The sequence below is a fragment of the Eptatretus burgeri genome, chromosome 12 (genome assembly GCF_056783735.1).
Source record: "Eptatretus burgeri isolate ZD-2024b chromosome 12, Ebu_testis_v1, whole genome shotgun sequence".
Taxonomy (NCBI): Eukaryota; Metazoa; Chordata; class Myxini; order Myxiniformes; family Myxinidae; genus Eptatretus; species Eptatretus burgeri.
The window spans coordinates 8905828-8930827 of record NC_140972.1 but is presented as its reverse complement, the minus strand read 5'-3'; the positions used below and the strand labels follow the sequence as shown (position 1 = coordinate 8930827).

The following is a 25000-nucleotide window of genomic DNA, read 5'->3' as shown; positions in this document are numbered from 1 at the left end:
ATGCTGCTTCTGCTCTCCCAAAAATGGATGGAGGCCCAAAATATCAGTCATGAGATCAGGGCCATCTCTGGACATATCTCGAGTTTTCAATACAGTCTGGCATCCTGCCTTGCTCTCATAACTGTATGCCTGTGGATTTCTGACTTCCTCCAAGTTCTCGTAGCCAATGTGTGGCTCTGAACGGAACCCTTTTTTCTCTTCTCCCTATCAAGGCTGAAGTAACACAAGGCAGTGTACTTTGCTCCATCTTATTCCTAATCTTCAATGATCTCATTGACTCTGGAGAATCCTCTTTCTCTCTTTGCAGTTGAATCCACTATCTGCCATGACATCTCTCATCCTTTTGACAGCGAGGCAGCAAGCAGTCTCTTCCCTCTCTTCAGACCTTGACAAAATCACAAACTGGCCAAACACTTGGAATATGTCTTTCAATCCTGAGAAATCCTTCTCTCTCTATCTCTCTCTCTCTCTGAAAGGACCGTTCCCAAAGCTTTCTATCGACTTTCTCAACAACTGTAACAAAGAGGTTCACTCACTCAATCTCTTGGGTCTCACTCTCAGCCATGATCTTTCTTGGGAAAACTACATTTCAGGGTTGGCCTTCAAAGCCAGATGCTGACTGGGCATCCTCCATCATGCAAAGTCTTTCCTTGGCTCACCTGAGCTGTTATCCTCCTCTACAAGGCTTTCATCTGCAGCTTGATGGAGTACTGCTCTCCCCTCTGGGCTGACTCCCCTGCCTCACATCTTTTTTTTCTTTTTTCTTTTTTGTATACCTTGTCGAGGCTCATATGAGAGCGAAAACACAACGCACAGCAAGGGGGGACATGAGACAAGAGGGGTGGGAGTGGGAAGGACAAAACAGTGGGGAACAGAGATATTAGGAGTTCTGTGGAACTTGCTCAGTTTCTCAGCTTGACGCTATGGGAATCAAGACCTTCAAGATCATTGGAATCTCTCATGATGAAACTGTCTATTGGCCAATCACTTTACCATTGCCGACAGGTCGGTGGTCTCTCTGTCTTCTAATGCTTCATTTCTGGACTTGCACCCTCTGCCCTCTCCATGCTCTGCCCCCCCCCCCCCAATTATCTGCAGAATGCATGCAGTCTACCAGCAACCCCCTCCTTGTGACACTGCCAAAATACAGAACCACTGTTTACCTCCACTCATTTATTCCTCTCTTTTCCCACCTGTGTAACCATGTTCCACACTCACTTCCATCTCATTCTTCTCTTCCGGTCTTCAAGACAGCTGCTCATCACCATCTCCTCCAAAACCTATTTAAGGGGTTTAAAATCTCCTCCCCCATCCAAAGCCATTATCTTTTCTACAACCGTTAAACCACCCCCACCCTCCCAAAAGTTTGCTTCTGTATCCATCTTGTCCACCCCTTGCATTCACCCGAACCCTCATTGTTACCAGCATCCCTTGTTTGTATGCCTCCGTCTACCTTCTCCCTTCACCATGCTTTTGGTGTTTTCTCTTTCTCCTGCTGTTCCCTTTGTTATGTTGTGTCTTGGTCTGTTCTTTGTTATAGCTCTTCCATGAGCCTTGACCATGTAATTTAAAACAAAAATCAGTCCATACAGTGCCTTTAGAAAGTATTCACACCCCTTGCCTTTTTCACATTTTGTTGTGTTACAGCCTGAATTTAAAATGGATAAAATTTGAGATTTTTTGACATTGATCGATACAAAATACCACATTATGACAAAGTGGATTTTTTTTTTTTTGAAATTTTAACAAATCAATTAAAAATTAAAATCTGAAATGTTTTGCGTCAATAAGTATTCAACCCCTTTGCTCTGACACTCCAAATTGAGCTCAGGTGCATCCAATTTCCTTTGAGCATCCTTCAGATATCTCTACAACTTGATTGGAGTCCACCTGTGGCCAATTCAATTGATTGGACATGATTTAGAAAGAAACACACCTTTCTAAATAAGGTCCCACAGTTGATAGTGCATGTCAGAGCAGAAACTCGACCAGGAAGTCCAAGGAACTGTCCGTAGAACGAGAACACCACCCACCGTGCACACATTAACGTGACAGACACTAATGCTCACTTTATTGTTTTGATGCCCACCCTATCCAGCTTGAAAAATGTCCTACTGCTGATCGACAGTGGTGTGGGAATACAGCCTCCAGATCGTGCAATCATCTCAGCCTTGGAGAACATGAACGTATCTTATACGGTATTTTTTCCCTTAACAAACCATGGAGGGAATGGGGGAGAGAAGAGAGGTGTGTAACTTGGTAAAAATTAATAGGGGAATATGAAAAGCCAAGGAATAGAATATTAAATGTAGGTTATGATAGATAAGGGAGGGAATCCGGTGAAGTCAGGTAGACTTGCGAAAAAGTGTGAGTGAATCGGGGTGTGGGTGGGTGAGGGGAAGGGATGGAGGAGGGGGAGTGTTGGAAAGCCCATTGATGAGTAAAATAATATTAAAAGGGTTTGGCACCTTGATAAGATTGATAAGCACCTGGCTGAGCTAGGTGACCCTTGTATCATATGAACCTAAGGAGGTCTCCACATATATACATGTAGGTAAGGATTTCAGATTGTTGTTCTGCTGTGTGTCGATATTGAGGAGGAGGGGGTGTGGATTGGGGATTCGAGGGGGGCACTGAAGATGAACCAACAATGACAACAAACTTTAAAACAGTCTCTCTTTTAATTGTCTGATTCCTCTGATCATCAATTTTGCATTCTGATTTTGTGAATCTGATGTTGGTGCATGCATTTCTCATGCTGTCGAGCATGTGTTTAGATGGTGCTGACGAAGAGTGATCGTGCATCACGTCGGGATTTGTTCCGGAGCGTACTCACCATGCAACAGTTCATCAAAAAACGCACAACGGGATGCTTTCCTGAACCTCTCCTCGTCAGGTTTCTCACTTCACCAACATTTCTGTCGCAATAAAAACGGAATGCATGGGGTAGTACTTCTGTACTGATTACTTGCACATTCACTTCTTGTTATTGATTGAGGAACATCCTAAGGAATGCCATAACAACAGAGGTTTGTTTTGTTTTTGGACATATATTGAGGTTCATGGAAGAGCTGAACGACAGAGGCCAACATACGAACAACGGTGTGTTGGGGTCTGGCAGATATGGGATAAAGGTCAGGAAGATGGGTAAGGAACAAACAGACAGGCAGCATAATAAGTCGGGGTAATCATACTGGACTTGGGAACATAGTGAGATAAGTAGATAAGACATTTGAGGAGAGAGGAAAAGGTGACAAACAGGGAAAATGTGGAACAGAGTGCAGGTGGACTGGAGAGGAGACTCGATGAGAAAAGGAATATCAGGAATAGAAATGGTGGACATCATGAAATGGCAATTGCTCACCATTTTAAAGATGTGGGAAGAACATGGCTGAGCAGCATCAGAGTGGTAATTCTATGTCTACAGAAGAGCGGACAAAAGCGTTGAGGTGAGCAGTTGTAGTTGGATAGGTAACAAGGTTGTTGCTTTGGGTTGCTGGCTGAGGAAGTACAGTTTTGTGGGGCCCGTGAGGACTCTCTGAAGGGCATGTAATTCTCTGAAGGTGAAATAGCGATCAAGATGTGGTGAAGAGGAAAAGATTAGAGAAGACGAAGGCGTTACAAATCTCGTTGGAGTATCGAATCGCTTTGCGGAAGCTCATTCTTCGTGATTTATTCACAGGTTAATATTGGCAGGAGGTAAAGCCAGAGGTTACCAAAATGACAACACCGACTGGTCATTTCATCCTCTATGCACAGATGCCGCAGCATGGATAATTGCAAGTTTAATTACTCTTTAATTAATTAGAGATTAATTTTGTGCAAATCTCACCCTCGTCGTTGGGGCAGGTGCCTGATGCAGGAAGTTGCTCATCGACCTTGCATTAAAACATCTGGGCAAGGTCACCCTCTTCCCTCCTCCCCCAAATCAGAGCCGAGTTGTCTCGTTTTCTTTTATTTTTGTTATTCAGAATTATTTTTTATTGTTATTCTTATTTTTGGCAATACCACATATTATCATTACATCCTGATTTTTAAATCACATTGTTGTACTTCATTGGCTCAAAGTTTGCGATTTGTTTCATTTGAAGTTTGTGGTTTATGAAAATTCTTCTTCTTCCTCTTATTTTTCTTTCACCCAAGTTCTCACACGTATGCTGGTATCAGCCTTCTGCGCTGCTTCATCGCCCACGTCACTGGAACCATTTGGAAGTCAACGTAGTTTGTCATGCTAATCTCCTCTCTTGGTTTGTACTGCATTATGGCCTTTGAAGTATAAATGGATGAAGTGCTACTCTTATCTATTTATTTTTTTTTCTAAATAAAATCAAGGCAAAGCAATGAAACTGAGATACTGGAGCTCATTTGGCCTATCACGCGACATCCACATTGTAAGTTTTCTAATTTTGATGAACAAAGCGCATTCTGACCATTCACTTAAGCTAAAGTAGCATGCACATCTCTTTCACAATCGGCTTGCATACTCAATTAATCATAAGGTGGAGGATTTGGCCAGGTTACTGGCACACATTGGTCTACTGTTTTCGAGAGATACCGTGGAGTCGTTATTGTCTACTCGCCAAGAGCAGATGTGATAGCCGGCGTTGCATCCCCATCCAATGGGTGTATTATGGGATGTAATTCCCCCTGCACCATACCATCATGGGAGTTTATAGCTGGAATAAACTCTGTATGAGAACAAATCAATGACCAGACAGCTCGGATGCAATCATGCTTCCAACTTGCAACAGTCTGCTTTCACTGGAGGTCTCTCATCCAAGTATATACTGGCTTAACTCTGCAGCTTGTCTTCTGAGATGATTCACACTGTTAAGTTTTATGCAATACCTTTTCATGTGTAAATCTCTGTTTGTGGAAACATTTTTACATTCAAAATGTAGCTCATGGAAAAAGTGGAGAGAAGTCTTCTGAGATCTAAAGCCGGAGCGTATTGGTTTTTGATGAACAAGGCATTGAATGTAAATGTGTATGAGCATTGTGAGCTAAAAATACAGAGGGAAGGTGGAGGGGAGAGCACGAGGAAATTATCATGTTTTGAAATGGTAGATTGCCTATCATAATTACACATTATAAAAAGTTTATTTTATTGTTTCAAAATATATATATATATATAATATCTATCTATCAACCAACCTGAAATGCTGACTCTGCTTTGCTGCATATCACACATTGTGTTTGATGGTCAGCTGTTTTGATGTAGTGACATCAAATAGCCACTGCACACTCTCTCTGTTCGTTTATTTAAAAGCTCAGCTAATTTTTTTAAGCTTACTAAATGATCAGATTTGTACAGAGAACCCTTGAAGAGGTCCCATGCCCCCTGCCAGGCTCTGTGGACATGATGCCACTTGCTCCCAGGAATGTCCTCTAGGTTTTTACGTTATATACAAAACAGAGTGCATATGTATAGTTGCACTATGTCTATATGGCAATACCGTACAATATGTTTTCCTCTCATTTGGATCTTTAATTCCTGTTTATAGTATGGCTTTACTTTCTTATTTATGATTTGAGAGTTGCAAAAGATCAAACTGAACAATAAACTTGACGTAGCAAGCAAATGAAGACAATATGCAGGCATTGTTGAGTGAAGGACTTTCAAGAATGAGAGAATTATTCATGTGTGTGTGGTCTCTGCTTCCTCTTCCCCCCTCCCGGTCCTCCCCTCCTCCCCCCACTTCCACACTGCAACCTTAAAACATCCCTCGCACACCCCATGACTTCATTTAATCTTCATTTTGTTTGAGTAGTAAAATGAAGATTTCGTGGTGTAATGAGTCCAAGAGCAAGTACGAGCTTTCTTCTGTGTTTAATAACTTTGGAAATTGCATTATTCAATGGATGGAATGCCCGAAGAAATTATATTGGTGGAAATGTTCATCCAGAAACCGTTGAGGGCAGACCATATAATGCCGGGTTATTCAAGGTATGCAATACGTGAAACATTCAGAAAGCTCAATGATCGAGATAATCCCACTAGACCAATTTGTGCCAACATTAAAAATAAAAAAAAACTTCCAATGCCGAACATTCCAAAAATGTCCCTGTTAGAAGTTCATTTTGTCCACTTTGAATACTGCAACCTGTGTTCGGCAGACATTGTTCGACCTGATGATTTGGGTTTTTGTTCCCGACAAACGAGCTTTTGCTTCCTGGATGTAATTGTGTGAACTCTGTCTTTCTTTTATCTGAGGCAATGTCAAAAATCTGATTAAGAGCTGTTCAGTTAACCTCCTTGTCATTGAGTTGGCCAATACAGTATATCCAGCTTTTATCATGTTTGGAACAATGCCATTCCTGCCGTCATGATCCATAGTGTTCTCCTTCAACTAAAAAAAAAAAACTAAAGAGCTCATAGAACACTTTACCCTGCACAGTCTTGAGAAAAAGGACATGGGAAGGGTCTTTTAAATTCCTGCTTTGCGTTAATGAGCATGATCTATATTTCCTACAAGTTGCGATTTTTGTCTGAGTCTTGATATTCCTCAATGCTGAGAGCATGTGTTAAATTTAATTGGTCTAGATGGTGTAAAGTTTTGTCCAAGTACTGCAAAACTGGATATTTTTGGAAGTTACAAGAAGACTATGTTCTACAGTGTTCAAGGACAAAATTCATTTGAAAAAACTAAAGGTTTTAAAGGCTGTACAAAACGGCAGGCAAAGGCGTTGTCCAGCGAGTCATGTTCTGGATTGGAGCACACTGTATGACGAGAGATACTCTCCTCCTCCTCCTCCTCCTCCTCCTCCTCCTCCTTGGCCATCAACAGAGACAAAAGAGTGAGCTTGAGAGAGAGAGAATGTGTGTGCTAGTTTTTACCACCCATGGCTGGACCCCATTGGTCGCTGCTTGGGTTGGGGTGGTGCTTTACCACTGTCTGTTCCGCCCCGGATCTAGAACCTTCCCACAGCCCCTAAAGGCTGCTTGTCATCGTCTGCCTCATGTCCTCGGCAGATTCACCTTACCTGCACTGCTTCCCACTTCGCTGCCATGGCATGCTCACAACAGCCGTACAGCGTGCAATTGGTCCACTGAAGAGGAAGTCCTCAGCTAGCCCCGCTCTCTTTAGTGGGAGGTTTCACACACCACCATACCCTGTCTATCCTCAAGGTTACACTCACTGCCCTCCCCTCAGTACACGTATAACGTTCAACTTAGCCTACCAGGTCCCTGTTACATGGCAATCAAACCTACTCGAAACAACACATTCCATATGAGAGGCTTACTACATTCTAAGTATGGATCACCCTGCCGTATTTCCACACAGCAATATATTGTTACGGAACCGGGGTTTGAGGTTCGCCATGAGGTGAAGCCCTCGGGTTCCTCCCGAATGCCCGGCCCTGTAGGCCGACGTGCCACAGAAAATTGCATCCCGGCCGGTTGCTGAGTAACCACAAACGTCAGTCAACTTCGTCAACTCTAACAGCATTATCTACCTAACACCGTTTATCTAGGAGCTGACTAGATTAACCGAGTTTCATGCCCTCAGCGCATACTCGGATTACTGCCGAGCGATACAGTGAGTGTATGCAGACTAACGAGAGCAAATCACGTTGGGTAAAACTTCCCGTCTAATAATACTGTGGACTGTGCTTCACCAATGGAGGATAGGACACTACAAGCCGGTAGAACTGAGCTGATATTGGTTTATTTATAAAGACTAGTGGGCCCATTGGTCCGATGAACCAAATTTTAATTGTTGTTCATGGCCTTGTTGCATACCAGCCTGCTGTACTGCTTGATCATTAGCTTGCCTTTCACAAAGCCCAGATGTGCTTGAGGCCAGCATGGGGATTATATGATCGTTATTATTATTGCCATATGATACAATTACTTTTATTGTTGTTGTAAATATTATTAGTGTTAATTAATATATGCTTTGTTGCAATGTTATTATTTTTGTTATATATTTTTTAATTAGAATGTCGTGCCTTGGGAGAAGGATTTATTAAACTGCTTTATATACCTTAACATGGCGTGCGTTTAAAACATGGGAATTCTAACGGATTATTTTGTCGTATCGTCAAGTCTTAAAGGGTCTGCAGGATCTATAGTCTTCGGGGTCTTTTGAGTCCTCTGGGACTCTTGGATCTTTAGGGTCCTTGGAAAATTATGGGTCCTTGGGAACTTTTGGGTCCTCAGGGATTTCTGGGACTTTTGAATCCTCTGGGACTTTTGGGGCCTCAGGAACTTTTGGGCCATCAGGGACTTTTGGTTCCTCAGGGACTTTTGGGACTTTTTGGTGCTCGGTGACTTTTAGGACTTTTGGGTCCTTGAGGGCCTTTGGGTTCTCAGGGACTTTTGGGTCCTTGGGGACTTTTGGGTCCTCAGGAACTTTAGGGAGTTTTGCGTCCTCGGGAACTTTTTGAGACTTTTGGGTCTTCGGGGTCTTTTGTGTCCACAGGGTCTTGGGGGTCTTAAAGGGTCTTCAAAGTTCGAAGGGGTCTCAGCAGTCTAAAGGGTCAAAAGATACATTTCAATAGTGCGTAATTAATGAATAGACGTACATAATTAATAGACAGAAAGTATGACCACACACACACACACACACTGCGAGGAAAAGCTTGTGGCACAGTGAAGACAATGGTTTTCAAGGGCTTTATTTTCAGGGGATATTTGTGTAGCAGGGATATACTGTTTTCATGTGGTGTGGCAAAAAGAGATGCAGTGAATAGACAGAGCAGATCTATACACTGATTCTCGTTAGATTACACAAACGTACTGCAGCTAACATAACAAGCTTCATCAGGATCACTCCACGGAAGGGTAGACAAGTTCTAGTCACATTCTAGTCCAAAGTGCAGGGAAGGTATGGGTTGGGGGGGGGTGATAAAGAAAAAAAGGGGGTGTCTGGGTGCGCGATGAACAGTTGTGAGTGAGATGTGGTGCTGGTGCATTGAGTGAGAAAGACAGGGTGCAAGTTAGTGGTCACTTTTAAAAAGAGCGGATCTTCAGGCTTTGCCCTTGCTGATATCTACTGTGGATGCGCAAGAGTTGAGTCGGAAAAGAAAGAAAGAAAGAACGTGTGAGAATGAGAACTAACTACCTATCTTACACTTGTCCAACCAAGATATTCTAGTTTTGTATTTCTAATCAATTTTCTGAAATTTGTAGAATTTGTTTTTCTCGCTTGGAAGATTTGGGTTACGATGTGTAAATAAAGGTGGAAAAAGTATGGTTTAATGCAATTTAATTCCAGGCTATGAGGCAACAAAAGGTGAAAATTTTGAAAGTGGGTGTAGACTTTCTATAGGCACTGATGCTGTATATCTGTGCAGTGTCTGTATTGTTCTGTCCTGCCTGTGTTGTCACTGAACTACTCCCTCAAACGTTTGTAAAATTGTTCCAAAATTATGGGCTGCACCTACCTCTCCCATGTGTATTGGCCGAAGGATATTTTGTTTGAATCCTTTTGAAATCCTCGAAACTGAAATCTTCAACTTCATTTGCTTAAAAAATGTATTATCACAAATATTACAAATTAGTTTGCAAAATAAATGTTTGAATTCTACTTGGTGTAAATCATGACAACAAGGAAACTCATGTACTTATCCTCAGTTAAAACAAGCTTGTCTCTTGAGCAATGTGTGTTGAGGTGTTTCGAATTGCACAGCGGGAGTTTTTTTTTGAATTATGTGGGGGCGAGGTGTTTTTAACGACATGGCGGGAAGGTGTTTTTATACGCGCGATATATATATATATATATATATATATATATATATATATATATATATATATATATATATATATATATATATATATATATATATATATATATATATATATATATATATATATATATATATATATATATATATCAGGGCATATTATGTGATACCGGTCGTCCGTCTGTCTGTCTGTCTGTCTGTCTGTCTGTCCATCCGTTCCTGTCCGCATTGTAACTCCAAAAATTTTCAACTTTCACGTTTCTTATTTGGTACATAGGTACAGACTGTGGAGACGGTGTGTTGCGACATACGTTCGTCATATAAAGTGGTTGCCATGGCAACCAGGATGCTGTTTTCCATGTAGTAGCACAATTCTGTATATACTTTCTTGTTCTTCATAAATTGACGTGTTTGAATATGTGTGTGTGTGTGTGTGTGTGTGTGTGTGTGTGTGTGTGTGTGTGTGTGTGTCACAGAGATTTTTCGGGCGTATATTGTGCTCACTTGCACTCTTGTTAATGATGTGACAGTAAGGTGTTTTTAATAACGTGGTGGTGAGGTGTTTTTAATAATGTGGCAGTAAGGTGTTTTTAATAACGTGGTAGTGAGGTGTTTTTAATAATGTGGCGGTGAGGTATTTTTTAATAACATGGTGGTGAGGTGTTTTCAATAACATAGTGGTGAGGTGTTTTTAATGATATGGCGGTGAGGTGTTTTTAATGATGTGGCAGTAAGGTGTTTTTAATAACGTGGTGGTGAGGTGTTTTTAATAATGTGTAGGTAAGGTGTTTTTAATAACGTGGTGGTGAGGTGTTTTTAATAACATGGTGGTGAGGTGTTTTTAATAACATGGTGGTGAGGTGTTTTTAATAATTTGGCGGTGATGTGTTTTTATTAACGTGGTGGTGATGTGGTGATGAGGTGTTTTTAATGATGTGGCAGTAAGGTGTTTTTAATAATATGGTGGTGAGGTGTTTTTAATAACTTGGCGGTGAGGTGTTTTTAATAACATGGTGGTGAGGTGTTTTTAATAATATGGTGGTGAGGTGTTTTTAATAACTTGGCGGTGAGATGTTTTTATTAACATGGTGGTGAGGTATTTTTAATAACGTGGTGGTGAGGTGTTTTTATTAACATGGCGGTGAGGTGTTTCTATTAACGTGGTGGTGATGTGATGATGAACTGTTTTTAATAACATGCTGGTAAGGTGTTTTTATTGATGTGGTGATGTGTTTTTAATTCTGTGGCAGTAAGGTGTTTTTAATAACGTGGTGGTGAGGTGTTTTTATTAATGTGGTGGTGATGTGTTTTTAATAACATGGTGTTGAGGTGTTTTTAATAACTTGGCAGTGAGGTGTTTTTATTAACATGGTGGTGAGGTGTTTTTAATAATGTGGTGGTGAGGTGTTTTTAATAAATGGTGGTGAGGTGTTTTTAATAACATGGTGGTGAGGTGTTTTTATCAACATGGTGGTGAGGCGCTTTTAATAACGTGGTGGGAAGGTGTTTTTAATAATGTGGTGGTTATGTGGTGCTAAGGTTTTTTTAATTACGTGGTGGTGAGGTGTTTTTAATAACTTGGCGGTGAGGTGTTTTTAATAACATGGTGGTGAGGTGTTTTTAATAATATGGTGGTGAGGTGTTTTTAATAACTTGGCGGTGAGGTGTTTTTATTAACATGGCGGTGAGGTGTTTCTATTAACGTGGTGGTGATGTGATGATGGAGTGTTTTTAATAACATGCTGGTAAGGTGTGTTTATTGGTGTGGTGATGTGTTTTTAATTCTGTGGCAGTAATGTGTTTTTAATATCGTGGTGGTGAGGTGTTTTTATTAATGTGGTGGTGATGTGTTTTTACTAACATGGTGTTGACGTGTTTTTAATAACATGGTGGTGAGGTGTTTTTAATAACTTGGCGGTGAGGTGTTTTTATTAACATGGTGGTGAGGTGTTTTTAATAATGTGGCGGTGAGGTGTTTTTAATAAATGGTGGTGAGGTGTTTTTAATAACATGGTGGTGAGGTGCTTTTAATAACGTGGTGGGAAAGTGTTTTTAATAATGTGATGGTTATGTGGTGGTGAGGTGTTTTTAATAACGTGGTGGTTATGTGATGGTGAGGAGTTTTTAATAACATGGTGGCGGTGTTTTTAATAACGTTGCGGTGTTTGTCCTACTGCAGTGATGTGTGTTGAGACGCGCGTAGCAAGCCGGTCAACGCCAGTATAGAAACAGGTAGTTGACAAAAAATGGAAACATTTGATTAAATGAGGGACACCAAGCAATGGCTTCCACACAGGTCAATCTCCAGACAGGTGAATCTCCACACAGGCAATGGCTCCTCATGTGTTCATAAAGTAAATATCATCCCAGCATTCTTTGGGTCATGCATAAAAATGCTGCACAGGCTTGGTTGCTTATAATTATGGCTAGCATGGCTGTAATGGGAGACCTCCCAATGCCCCCATCCACAGAGCATGTGTGGTTGCCCATTGGTTTTATGAGCATGACATTGATGTTATCCATATGTCATGACCTTCTCAATCACCAGATCTGAACCCAATCGAGCATTTATAGGATATTCTGGAACGACGCCTGAGACAGCGTTTTCCACGTCCATCAAACAGGTGTGAGTTGATTGACTTTCTCATGGAAAAGTGGTGCCGCATCCCTCCTGCAGAATCCCACATGCAGGTGAATTCTATGCTATGGCACATACAGGCTGCACATGGTGGCCCAATACCCTATTAAGTGGCTTTACATTGGTGTTTCTTTTTTTTGTCCAGTTACTGTATATCCATTATATATATATTGTTGTGGTTACCAAATTCGCAAACCACCATTCAGGTCCCTTAGGTGAGATATCTCGGTAAGTACATGTGTAGTTAGGCCCAAACCCGTTGTCTAGTGGGAATACATGTCATTTATGCGTGCTGCGACTCTTCAGGATAGCCGTTTTTCTTTTACTATCTTTAATTTGGACCAACCGCCATTGTTACCACCACCAACCACCGCTTCACCACAACCACCATGACCTTCACGTCACACCTCGCAACCGTCGCATCGCCACCGTTCTTGCGCCGCCTGTGGGTACCGGTGTTGGACTCGTGCAGGGCGCGCGCCGAACAGCGTGTACAAAATCACGGATTTTGTGCTTCAAAAACGGATCAAAAACGACACACGCCCACTTTTTGCCGTCCAATCGGTGAGCGAGGGGCGGGTGGCCCCGCCCCAGGGCGTTGGAGGGCGATCGATATATGCAAATTTATGGATCAAAAAGCATTCACGCCCACTTTTTCTCGGGCCAATGGGGAGCGAGGTGAAAGGTCGAAGGGAGGGGGTCAAATATGAGAGGGCGAAGCTACGGGGCTGATAAAAAGCGACCGTGTTCGTCAGTCCAGAGAGTAGGAGAGTCGAGAGGGAACAGAGAGTCAAGACTTCGCGGGCGGTGGAGTTGGCAAGAGGGAGCTGGTCGTCGTGTGCGTTGGAGTCGGAACGGAGGGGACGGAGCTGTGGAGAGGCGGCGAGGAAAGACGAGGGGGTGCTCGCGTCGTGCAGGGAGCTGCACCCCAGGGAGGCCGACAGCGCGACCTGGCCGAGGTGGAGACGCTCGTCGCGGGACAATAAAAATCCTCTATACCCCGAGCATCAGCAACCCCCTCCTGTTTCCCCCCGCGCTGAGATAGTGCGACCAAGGGGGCCCCTTTCCCACCCCCTACCAGACACTGCCCGCGAGGCCCGCGGAGTTGAGGCACCATCGCCGCTCCGCGTCTCATCACCAGACGGGTAGGCCCGACCCGGTCTCGGCCTCAGGCCCGCCTCATCCTTGAGGGTATTCTTTTCCTTGGTTTTGGGTATGTGTTGTCGGCGCCGTCTGTGAAGTAGAATTGTATAAGTGTTGCCGTGTGCTCGGTAGTCGGTATTAGCTCTGCTTTGTGTTTTCGCTTTTACATTTGCTTTTTGTGTAAATTGCATTGTGTCTTTTCTGTGTGCTTTTGGTGGAATTGAATGTGTGCTTTCCGTTCGTCGCGAATAAATGTGCTTTGTGCTGAACTGTTTCCCGCTTCGCTTCGTCATTTCTTTCTTTGAATCCTCATCTTGCTTCACGTAAAGGGTTGGTAGTGGGCTGAATACGCCCGATAATTAATCGAACTGTCGAGGTCGACGATAACACCGCTCGGTTATCCCGATAGTACGGAACGGGTCGCTTAAGTGGCTCATGTCCGAAGTCGACCTGCGGCGAGGTGCGATCGCCCGGTCTACCCTCTGCGTGGGTACTTAGGTAGGTCGAATTTGGCGAGCAATCCTATCCCACGCGGGGGCTGATTGGCTCGATTGCGGTGAGACCGAAAGGTCCACCCGTGACTGGTTCCCGGCGTTAGTCCGAGAGGGTCACGACTGGATTGTCCGTCCGGTGGGCGACGTGCCGCGATTCGAGTTACGTGGCCGTCAGCACGCCGGCGGGCGCGAATCCGCAACACTGGTGTCAGGTCGTGCGATACAAATCCATCGCCCTCCTCTCGGCACTGGTATCGGAGAACAGGAAAACGGGCTCTCCTGTCTCCGGCTAAATTCACGGGAATCGGTCCAGGGGTGAGAGAAGCGACCCCCGATTCCCTCCAAATTACGAGCGAGCGAAATTAACCCTTCACGAGAAGCAAGATGGCGTCTCAAGGCGAGCGGGAGCCGGGGGTATTAGAAATGGATGTAGAATGTGTAGAATCCATGGTCCAGGATGGAATCCCCGAGCAGGAAATGTTGATTGTGCAGGAACACGGACTCGCCCAACTGAACCCAGAGCCCGAAATGGGTGCGGCAGCGGCCGCAGTGTATGACACCTCCCCCCCCCTCTCCACCAAAACCCTTCCCCAACCCCTGCCGAAACGGCTCACCCAAGCGTACCCGACATGGCCCAGCTATGCGCCATGCTGGCGGCAATGACAGCGAGAATGGATACGAATACACAACAAATGAACGAAAAGATGGATGCGAATACACAAAAATTGGATGCGAATACACAAAAATTGGATGCGAATACACAACAAATGAACGGAATGGAAACAAACATGAAGGAAGAAATGAAAGAGCTACGGGGTGAGACGCAGAACATGGGCCGAAGCCTGCAGGCGGGCATGAAGGCCGTGACCAGGGAGCTGGGAATGGCGACTCCACGTGTGGGAGCAAACGAGCTGGAAGGGGGTGCAACGGCTGACAGGCCCGCGGTGGAGGCGGGTAAAAAAATAATTCGGGGGGCGTGTTGGGCGAGGGTCGTGACAGAAGAATCGACGGTGACCGAAAGGGAAAAATTAAATGGGGAGACCAAAACGTGTGAGACGAGACACGAGGTGACGACGACAGAAACTTATAAATGTATAGAGACACGGGAGACAGAAAAAATAGAGAGACAGCACGATGAAGACGGGGTAAGAGACGCACACACACACACGGAGGTCGTGGAGGACAATGGGGGTGAGCTCGCGGAGCGTGTAGGGACCCAGTGCGAGCACCTGGATGGCCTCCTCCAGGAACGAGGGGAGGGAGTATGCCCCCTTGAGGCGAGTCACGACCAGGTGAGTTCGGTCGTGCTTTGCGAGGTTGAGGGAACGAGTGCTGCGAACAGGTGCACGGAGAGCTTGGGGGGTATAGAGGCCCCGGAGACTCTTGTGGGGACACGAATCCCCAGTGTGGTTGTCCCTGTGTGTGTGGTGCAAGGTGTGAGTGCGTCCCCGTGTGTGGAAGCGACCCCGTGTGTGAGTGGTGTGGTGGCGATGGTGCCAGAGTACGTGCTTCCCAGCACGCCGTGTGTGGGTGAGGCACCGTGTGTGAGTGAGGCCGTGTGTGTGAGTGAAACGGCCAGTATGAGTGAGGCACCACGAGTAAGTAGTATGGTTTGTGTGAGTAGTGAGGCACGCGTGAGTGAACGGCCGTGTGCAAGGTCGCTGTGTGCAAGGGAGACCGTGTGTGTGAGAGAGCGGTATGTGAGGGAGATGTCGGTTGGCATGCGGGAGCACGCAGCCGCGTCTCCCGGTGTGAATGTGATGGAGTGGACTGTGTGCGTCGTAACACGCAGGTATGCGTGTGTGGAATGGAGACGGAGACGGCGACAGAGGAGAGAAAGCCGAGTAGCGGCTGTAGTTGTTTCGGGGACCGTGCCGGGTTCACCCAGCAGTGAGCACGAGGTTCGTGCTGTGCAACGCACGAGACCGCCACGTGCTCGCTTGCGAGAGTGAAGTCCCGGTCCGGAAACGCACGCGGTGGATTTGCCTATCCCGCGGACGGACAAAGTTTAGGCAGGTAAATGGATTTGGACCGGACGGGTTCTCCACGCGATCGTGTGTGTTAAGCTCCAACGGGCAAAGCACATGTGTTCGCGTGGGGAACCCCTCGAGACGTGGGGCTTGTGTTTTTTTTTATGCGCACGGTGGCGTCATGGCTGCACGTGTGGTTGGAATCCGGCAGGAGGGGTATCTCTGCCGGATGGTACCGTCCAAGGAGGGACGAGGAACACGTGCAGCTGCATGACGTCACGGGCAGGTGCAAAGTGCGCGAGTTGCCGCGCTGGTGCTGCGCATGGAAAAAAAAAATAAAAGCCTCACTTTCGGGTGCACAGGATTCCTGGGCAAGGGGTGGAAGACCCCCTTGACCCGGGGCACAGGATGGAAACTAGTTAGGGGGAAGGGTTAGCTTAGTTAGACCGACTTCATGGGGCAGGGGTAAGTCCTCATGGAGTCCGTGGAATGGATTAGTTAGAGGGATTGTAGCCAGATTTAGGTTGGGAAATTGATTAATGGGATTATTTGGAGACAGTGACAGACTTGTGGATGTGTAGCGGGGACGTAGTTTAGCTACGTAGTGTTAAATGGAACGTGCTGTAGTATAAGGGACGACGTGGGAGCACGAGTTAGTTAGGGGATGTAGATAGAAGGATGGCAGAGTTCAGCGGTGTGTGTGTTGAAGAGTTGGAGAGTTGTGAGGTGAGTACATGGTGAGTGAGTGAGGCCAGCGGGTCTGTGTGTATGGAGTGAATGGGGAATGCATGGTGCGATGAGTGATTGGGGGGAGGAGTGACTCCCGCCCAAGGGACCCCGGGGTCAGAGTAAAGTGAGTTAGGGGGTTAGTCAAATTGAAAAATGGAGGTCGTTTTGTTGTTGGTGGGAAAGTAGGCTCGAGACCCATTTGGAGGGGTGCAGGAGCCCTGTTGACGGGCTTGGGAGCGTGGCTGCGAAAGGTGAGTATCGCTGAGTGGGTACCCCGGGCACCAGGCTAGTCGGTCGTGGTAGGCCAAGGGCCCATGGGGGGCCGGGATAGAGTAGTGGGCACGGGTGCGCCTGCTTGGTGCGGGGGCCCGGGGCGCCATTAGCCGCGTGGGCAGTGTTGTGGGCATGGGTGACCCTCGGAAAGGGGCCCGGGAAGCCAGCCTGCCACGTGTGCGTTTCAGGGGAGGTGCCATGGGGGGCACTCCCCGGTGTTAGGGAGCTGGTAGGCTCGGAGGCAGTGTAGTGCCCGGGGGTGCCATAGCGGGAGATTCGGCAGAGGGTCGTGCCTGCCAAAGGGAGCCACGTGTCCCAGCCAGGAGACCGTGTGAGGGCACGGAGAGAAAATTGGGGGGCGAGGCCCGAAATTGTAAGGACACCAACACAGGCGACGGGAATCTGGGTTGTTAGAACCAATAGTTTAAGCGAGAGGCGCTTGTTGAAAGCCCCGGGGTAGTTTAACAGTTAAATGGTTAGGGTAGATTAGGAGATGTACCCCTCCGCACCATCCATCCCCTCGCTCTCGTTGTGGGCCGCTGGACCCACTTTGGGTTAGATCGCTGAACTCTGGGGAGGCCATTCTGAGGCTTGAGTTGGGCCTCGACACAGGACGCTAGCTCTCCCTTATTCCCCTCCGGGAAGGGAACGTAGGAGTTGGGAGTAGGCTAGGTGACAGGATAGGTTAGCCGAACAAGGACGATAAAGGGGGTTAGGGGACGATTTATAGAGGGGAAGTAAAAAATAAAAAAAATAAGTTGGGGCTAAATTGGGGTTTGACAAATTAAGGGAGTGGGTATGTACAGTGACAGGCAAAGGCGATAGGTGGGAGGGAGACAGGTAGGTAGGTCCGAGCCCGCCTTCCAAGTGGCCAGCACCACCGCACTCCCTCCACCAACCTCCACGGAACGGCAAAGGCTGGCCAACTTCATCTGCAGCTGCTGTGCTGCAAGGCCTGTGCCGGCTGGATCGTCTGCAGCTGCTGTGCTGCAAGGCCTGTGCCGGCCAGTTCATCTGCTGGCTGTTTTTCTTCAAGGCCCGTGCCGGCCAGTTCATCTGCCGGCTGTGTTTGCCTGCAGCGGCCTTCTTCTGCGGGCTGTGTTTGCCTGCTCACCTTTGCCATGCCATGCCCACTGCCCAGGTTCACCAGCCCCGTTCAATTTTTGCTTTGCCCCCCCTGTTCATTTCCATGTGCGCCAGGATCAAGGCAACAGTTTGCAAGCTGCGAGAACTGCCCTGTTGGCAGCTACAACATGGGCCTGCAGTGGCGGCCCGTTCACCGTGTTTGTGTCCATCCATTCGTTGTGCTCATTGCGTGTGCCACTTGAGCTGGCACGGAGACTGCGTTGTGCAGCCCATGCACCGTTGTGGTTCACTGCGTTCAGTTCAAAAAGGAAGGCCTTGGACTGCGTGTGAGCGGCCAGCCACGTTCCCTGCCACCTGCATTGTTTTGAGCCAGAGACTGCATGTGGGCAGCCTGGCTCCCTGCTAACTGCTTTCTTTTTGCAGAGTTCATTGATCCTGGGCCATGGTTTAGTGTAAAATTTGTAAGTTAAGGTTAAGATGTACTGTAAATATGAGTGCGCCCCCGGCATGTATGTCTTAGCGCCGGCAATTTTATTTAAGTCGTCCGTGTGAGTGAGTTTGTTTAGATAGTTACGCAGCCCTCAGGTTATTTATTTTGGGGACACGAATACCATGAATGTCGCACTCAGGGATCCATAGGTAAAATGTACTAGGGGAAAACTACACATGATGGCACACGAAAATTTGACGACTCGGGACGAGTCTGTAAAAAGGGGAGGGGGTAGTGTTGTGGTTACCAAATTCGCAAACCACCATTCAGGTCCCTTAGGTGAGATATCTCGGTGAGTACATGTGTAGTTAGGCCCAAACCCGTTGTCTAGTGGGAATACATGTCATTTATGCGTGCTGCGACTCTTCAGGATAGCCGTTTTTCTTTTACTATCTTTAATTTGGACCAACCGCCATTGTTACCACCACCAACCACCGCTTCACCACAACCGCCACGACCTTCACGTCACACCTCGCAACCGTCGCATCGCCACCGTTCTTGCGCCGCCTGTGGATACCGGTGTTGGACTCGTGCAGGGCGCGCGCCGAACAGCGTGTACAAAATCACGGATTTTGTGCTTCAAAAACGGATCAAAAACGACACACGCCCACTTTTTGCCGTCCAATCGGTGAGCGAGGGGCGAATTGGCCCCGCCCCCAGGGCGTTGGAGGGCGATCGATATATGCAAATTTATGGATCAAAAAGCATTCACGCCCACTTTTTCTCGGGCCAATGGGGAGCGAGGTGAAAGGTCGAAGGGAGGGGGTCAAAGATGAGAGTGCGAAGCTACGGGGCTGATAAAAAGCGACCGTGTTCGTCAGTCCAGAGAGTAGGAGAGTCGAGAGGGAACAGAGAGTCAAGACTTCGCGGGCGGTGGAGTTGGCAAGAGGGAGCTGGTCGTCGTGTGCGTTGGAGTCGGAACGGAGGGGACGGAGCTGTGGAGAGGCGGCGAGGAAAGACGAGGGGGTGCTCGCGTCGTGCAGGGAGCTGCACCCCAGGGAGGCCGACAGCGCGACCTGGCCGAGGTGGAGACGCTCGTCGCGGGACAATAAAAATCCTCTATACCCCGAGCATCAGCAACCCCCTCCTGTTTCCCCCCGCGCTGAGATAGTGCGACCAAGGGGGCCCCTTTCCCACCCCCTACCAGACACTGCCCGCGAGGCCCGCGGAGTTGAGGCACCATCGCCGCTCCGCGTCTCATCACCAGACGGGTAGGCCCGACCCGGTCTCGGCCTCAGGCCCGCCTCATCCTTGAGGGTATTCTTTTCCTTGGTTTTGGGTATGTGTTGTCGGCGCCGTCTGTGAAGTAGAATTGTATAAGTGTTGCCGTGTGCTCGGTAGTCGGTATTAGCTCTGCATTGTGTTTTCGCTTTTACATTTGCTTTTTGTGTAAATTGCATTGTGTCTTTTCTGTGTGCTTTTGGTGGAATTGAATGTGTGCTTTCCGTTCGTCGCGAATAAATGTGCTTTGTGCTGAACTGTTTCCCGCTTCGCTTCGTCATTTCTTTCTTTGAATCCTCATCTTGCTTCACGTAAAGGGTTGGTAGTGGGCTGAATACGCCCGATAATTAATCGAACCGTCGAGGTCGACGATAACACCGCTCGGTTATCCCGATAGTACGGAACGGGTCGCTTAAGTGGCCCGTGTCCGAAGTCGACCTGCGGCGAGGTGCGATCGCCCGGTCTACCCTCCGCGTGGGTACTTAGGTAGGTCGAATTTGGCGAGCAACCCTATCCCACGCGGGGGCTGATTGGCTCGATCGCGGTGAGACCGAAAGGTCCACCCGTGACTGGTTCCCGGCGTTAGTCCGAGAGGGTCACGACTGGATTGTCCGTCCGGTGGGCGACGTGCCGCGATTCGAGTTACGTGGCCGTCAGCACGCCGGCGGGCGCGAATCCGCAACAATATATATATATATATATATATATATATATATATATATATATATATATATATATATACATATATATATATATATATATATATACATATACATATATATATATACATATATATATATATATATATATATATATATATATATATATATATATATATATATATATACATATATATATATATATATATATATATACATATATATATATATATATATATATACATATATTGTTGTGGTGCTGGGTTCGGGGGCGGGGAACGACCTCAAGATGGAGCAGTTGGGCCGTCTTCCCCCCCAAACGCCCATAATTGAAGGTCGTCACTCCGGATAACTCTGAAGTCGACGGGTCGCTTAATGGACCATGGACGCCAATATTTTGACCGCGCGGTTCGGGTCTTTTTGTCTGATTCCAATTTACTTAATTAGTCGCGCGGTCTAGCTACCGGGGAAGCCACACCCTCAGCCAGCTTTGTCCGAACCGAGTCGCTGTTATTGACTCTGATCCGGCGTAACCGAGCGGGAATTACCAAAGCTGCGCCGGTCAAAATAACAATCTACGGCACAATCGGCCTCACTATAACTCAAACCCGAACCATGCTAGGCCAATGAGAGAAAGCACAGAAAACGAGCTGGTACATTTAACACGGGGTTTATTCACAATAATCAGGAAGGGAGACACAGAGCAGAGTTAATCCGACTAAATTGCAATGTACAATATGCAAGGCACTTATGCAATTCTACTTATAAGACTGGCCACAGACAGACACACACACCCAAAAAGAAATGGAGCCAACTGGCCTTTATTTGGACCCTCCAGCCACGGAGGATAGGCAAGCTGGGGGTTAGAGTTTGGTCGGGTACCTGCCACCTCGTGCGGTCTGGCCGACCCGCACTTGTGAGCTCGGAGTCCGTTAAAGGGATCGGGGTCCCCAGCTTGAGCGCTCCACACGAACCACAATCCAACAAGCGCACACGAACCACCACGGTGGGACTTGAACCCACAGCCAGAATCCAGCGAACAACCAGGATCCTATGGACGACCAGCCACCAACGAAAGACGACCAGGAAACGAAGACGGGAACTAAGATGACCAAGGCACGACCGAAAAAGGACCCCCACTCGTCTTTGAGCGCTTCGCGATTCTTTTTATCCTGCGGGGTGGAGGGATCCGTTTCTCTGGTAACTCGCCTCCGGATTGGACGAGATGTTTTAGGGTGTCGTGGTGGCCAGCCGTGATTGGATGAGGGACCTGTCGGCATCTCGGTGCTCCTCCCCCGAGAGAGGCTCTTTTGCCTTCCCCAGTATCGACAGGGGAGACATTCTTTTTTGATGGGGCGGAGTCGGAGCTCCGACGTAGTTAGAAACACGTGCGTTATGGTGCCGTGGTGTGAACTGAAGGTTGGGCGGGTGGAGCGCTTGTTCACCTGCAGAGTGGGAAGAAAAGTGAAGTGAGGGTTTTGTTGGAGTTGGCAGATTTAAAGATGTAAAAAATCTGACTCTAAAAGAAACCCGCAGCGCACACATGAAATTAACCCATTAGACATAGGGGAGGAATTCTAACTATCCACATATACTTAACGAAATAACTGAACTATGGGACTGCTGACTGTCTGTGTGCAAAAGGCTTCCAAATTTATAACAATATTACACATACATACATACTGTACATACATACATACAAGGTGTTTCAAAAAGATTGATGCAACTTTAATTTCCTGCCATTTCTTTCTTTTTTTGACCGATACCGTTTTCCTTGTCCGGGTTTGGTGGTGGTGTTGTGGTATTTTTTCCCTGGGATTTCTCACTCGGGAGCTCAACTATGCCATTGACAGTGAAGCAGAAGACAGAAGTGGTGGCTCAGTGGTATGAGACTAAATCATATGTAGACACCTGTCAGGAAATGTGGTTGTTGATGATACCGTTCAAGTGTAAATGGGCTTCATCACTGAACTACATCAGGTTGATCCAGTTTGGATACCGCTCCATCCTGTCACTGAGCCAATTAGACATATCAAGTGTCTTTCTCATGTCATCTTGACTCAGTTTATGCCTAATAGAGATTATGTATGGGAAAAGCTTCAGTTCCTTGGTGAGGACACACCAGACTGATGTTCGTTTCATGCCTAGTTCCTGGAAGCACCGATGGTGGGACTTCTTGGGACTGTCCACTGCAGAATCCTGCACGGCATCGACGTTAGCTTGGCTCTTGGTTACTGATGCTCGCCTGTCATTGTTGCCCTTGCTCTGGTTGTGCACTGTACCCTTGTGCTCAAAATGTTTCACAATACGTTGAATGGCACAATTTGTGTGTCCATCACGTGTTCTGAGGTCGTATTCCCGGCAGAACCTCTGGCAGGTGTCTACATAGGATTTAGTCTCATACCACAGAGCCACCACTTTTGTCGTCTGCTTCACTGTTAATGGCATAGTTGAGCTATGGAGCTAGAAATCCCAGGAAAGAAATACCACGACAACACCACCAAACCCTGAAAAGGAAAACGGTATCGGTCAAAAAAACAAAGAAATGGCAGGAAGTCTAAGTTGTATCAATCTTTTTGAAACACACTGCATACATGTCACTCGTCGTTCTCCCATGCCCTCACTCCCCTCCCCCAAGTAAAATGAATTGGTTAAATTGATAGATTGAGCTTATGTGGTGTTGATGGAACATAGTCATGACTAGCCAAGTGGTCTTCTGCTGTGCCAAAGTTCCTTGTCTATCCTTATGTACCTTCGTGAAATTTTTAAACCTCAAATAGCTATTACTAGCGTAGTGTTGTGAATCAATGAATGTTGTTAGTCATCCTTCAGAGTTCAATTATGATCCATCTATCAAGGTTCACATCATCCTTCCTCGATGACCCCCACAGACATGATGCTGAAATGTCAGCACAGGGACCTCTTCATCTCCAGCACACGGTTCATCTGAGGCTTATTTTGAGATGTGCCTGAGTCCTGCACGGACGTTGAAGTCCGCGTTGCCGAAATCGGACGCTAGGTGTCCGCAGCTTGGCACGCGAGGCACGTCCGCGGACTCGCTCACAGGATTGCTCGACACCTCTTCACTTACGCCATCACACGGGGAGAGCGGAGAGCGTGGAGTAGCTCGGTGGGGAACGGCCGAGCTAACGGTGCCGGGAGTTGATTGGAAATGGTGGTGAATATTCGAGCCCGATAGAGGAGAGATAACGAGACTCCTTCAGAGAGTGATCTGGGAGGAGGTCCATCAGTATCGGGTGAGCATTGCTGCTGGGAAAGATCATTCGGCCCTCGATCGGTGCGGTAAGCGTTTCCATGTGAAGGAGTCTGCATGAACTTTAGGAATTTCCTTTTTCTGGGAATACCTCTTCATCTGTTAAAACATCTCATATTGGGACGATACTCGACCCTCTCTTTGGTATTGAAGAATTCGTCCAGAGTGTTCTATCGCCGCTTGAACCACAAACTTTCCTGTTCTAGCGAATCGGATTCGCTTTGTTTGTACTTAATTACGATAGTATGAGACCTTTGCAACTGAAACTAGATAAAGCGAAGGCTTCACAAGCTTTAAATTAACTTTGAATTCAATGAATTTCTCTCTCTTGCTGTTTCTATATCTCTCTCGCTCTCACTCCACACATTCTGAGAGATGCGGAAAGATGTTTTGATCATTGACTAAAATCATACCTGAGGTTAGTCGCTGAATCGTAGAAAATCCGTTAAACTTTCGAACACAAGGCAAGTGATCCGATATCTGATCACAACGTCTGTGATTTAATGGCTACGAAAGATGCATATTCCCGTTGGGGAGTGCTGACGGTGGAGGGGGTGGGGAGGGGGGAGGGAGGGTGAGGTTGAAATTTGGTCCATAGCCAATGAGCTAAGTGTCATCATGTGACCAAAGGAAGGTTGGAGGAATGAGATGGTTGGGGTTAAATTTGGTCCAAATCTAATGAGCTCGTTCTCACCACATGAGCAAGGGAATGTTAGAGGAATGAGGGGAGGGTGGGGGTTAGGTTTGGTCCAAATCTAATGAGCAAAGTCTCACCACATGACCAAGGGAAGGCTGGAGGAATGAGGAAGTTGGGGTTAAATTTGGTCCAAATCTCATGAGCTAGTTCTCATCACATGACCAAGGGAATGTTAATTAAAGGAGGGTGAGGGTTAGATTTGGTCCAAATCTAATGAGCTGGGTCTCATCATGTGATCATGCGAGTTTTGGAGGATGGAGGGGGGGGTGTGGTAGGGGAAGGGAAGGTGTAGGGGCGTGATGGGAGAGGTGTGTTGGGGGTTTGGGTTAAGCCATTTGAAGGCATGAAGACACGAAGAAGAAACACGGAGAGTATATTATGCTTAATAGATTGTTGCAATCGTGGAACAATGTAAATGTTTGCTCTCATGAAAACCTTTACCTCGGGTTCGTGAGTGATTGGGATCTTGGAATTGAACGGAATATTTTACCAATCGGAACTTGGTAGAGCATGAGTGTAGGCTCCTTCAACTTTGACTTGGACTTTTTGTTTCCAACTCTGCTCACTTATAAATAAACATATTCTCCACCTTTGGACATTTTTCACATGAGATCCTAAAATTGCTTGATCTTTCAG

General features: G+C 46.7%; 2 protein-coding genes across 3 annotated transcripts in view; both read left to right on the top strand.

Annotated features, from left to right (window-relative positions):
* GTPBP8 (GTP binding protein 8) overlaps nt 1–9197 on the top strand; it is a 54791-nt gene extending 45594 nt beyond the window's left edge. Inside the window, exons 7-9 of the mRNA XM_085849410.1 lie at nt 2099–2198; nt 2778–2896; nt 4144–9197. Of these exons, the coding sequence (XP_085705536.1) occupies nt 2099–2198; nt 2778–2896; nt 4144–4222 (298 nt within the window). The 3' untranslated portion in view covers nt 4223–9197. The remainder of the gene's footprint in view (nt 1–2098; nt 2199–2777; nt 2897–4143) is intronic.
* A 3059-nt stretch (nt 9198–12256) lies between these two features.
* LOC147015044 (protocadherin-16-like) overlaps nt 12257–25000 on the top strand; it is a 209126-nt gene continuing 196382 nt past the window's right edge. The window contains exons 1-2 of one of the 2 annotated variants that reach the window (XM_085849401.1): nt 12257–12381; nt 23285–23650. The gene's annotated coding sequence lies outside the window, so the exon portion shown is untranslated. Of the gene's footprint in view, nt 12382–23284; nt 23697–25000 lie in introns of both variants that reach the window. The other variant, XM_085849402.1, reaches the window with a different exon arrangement.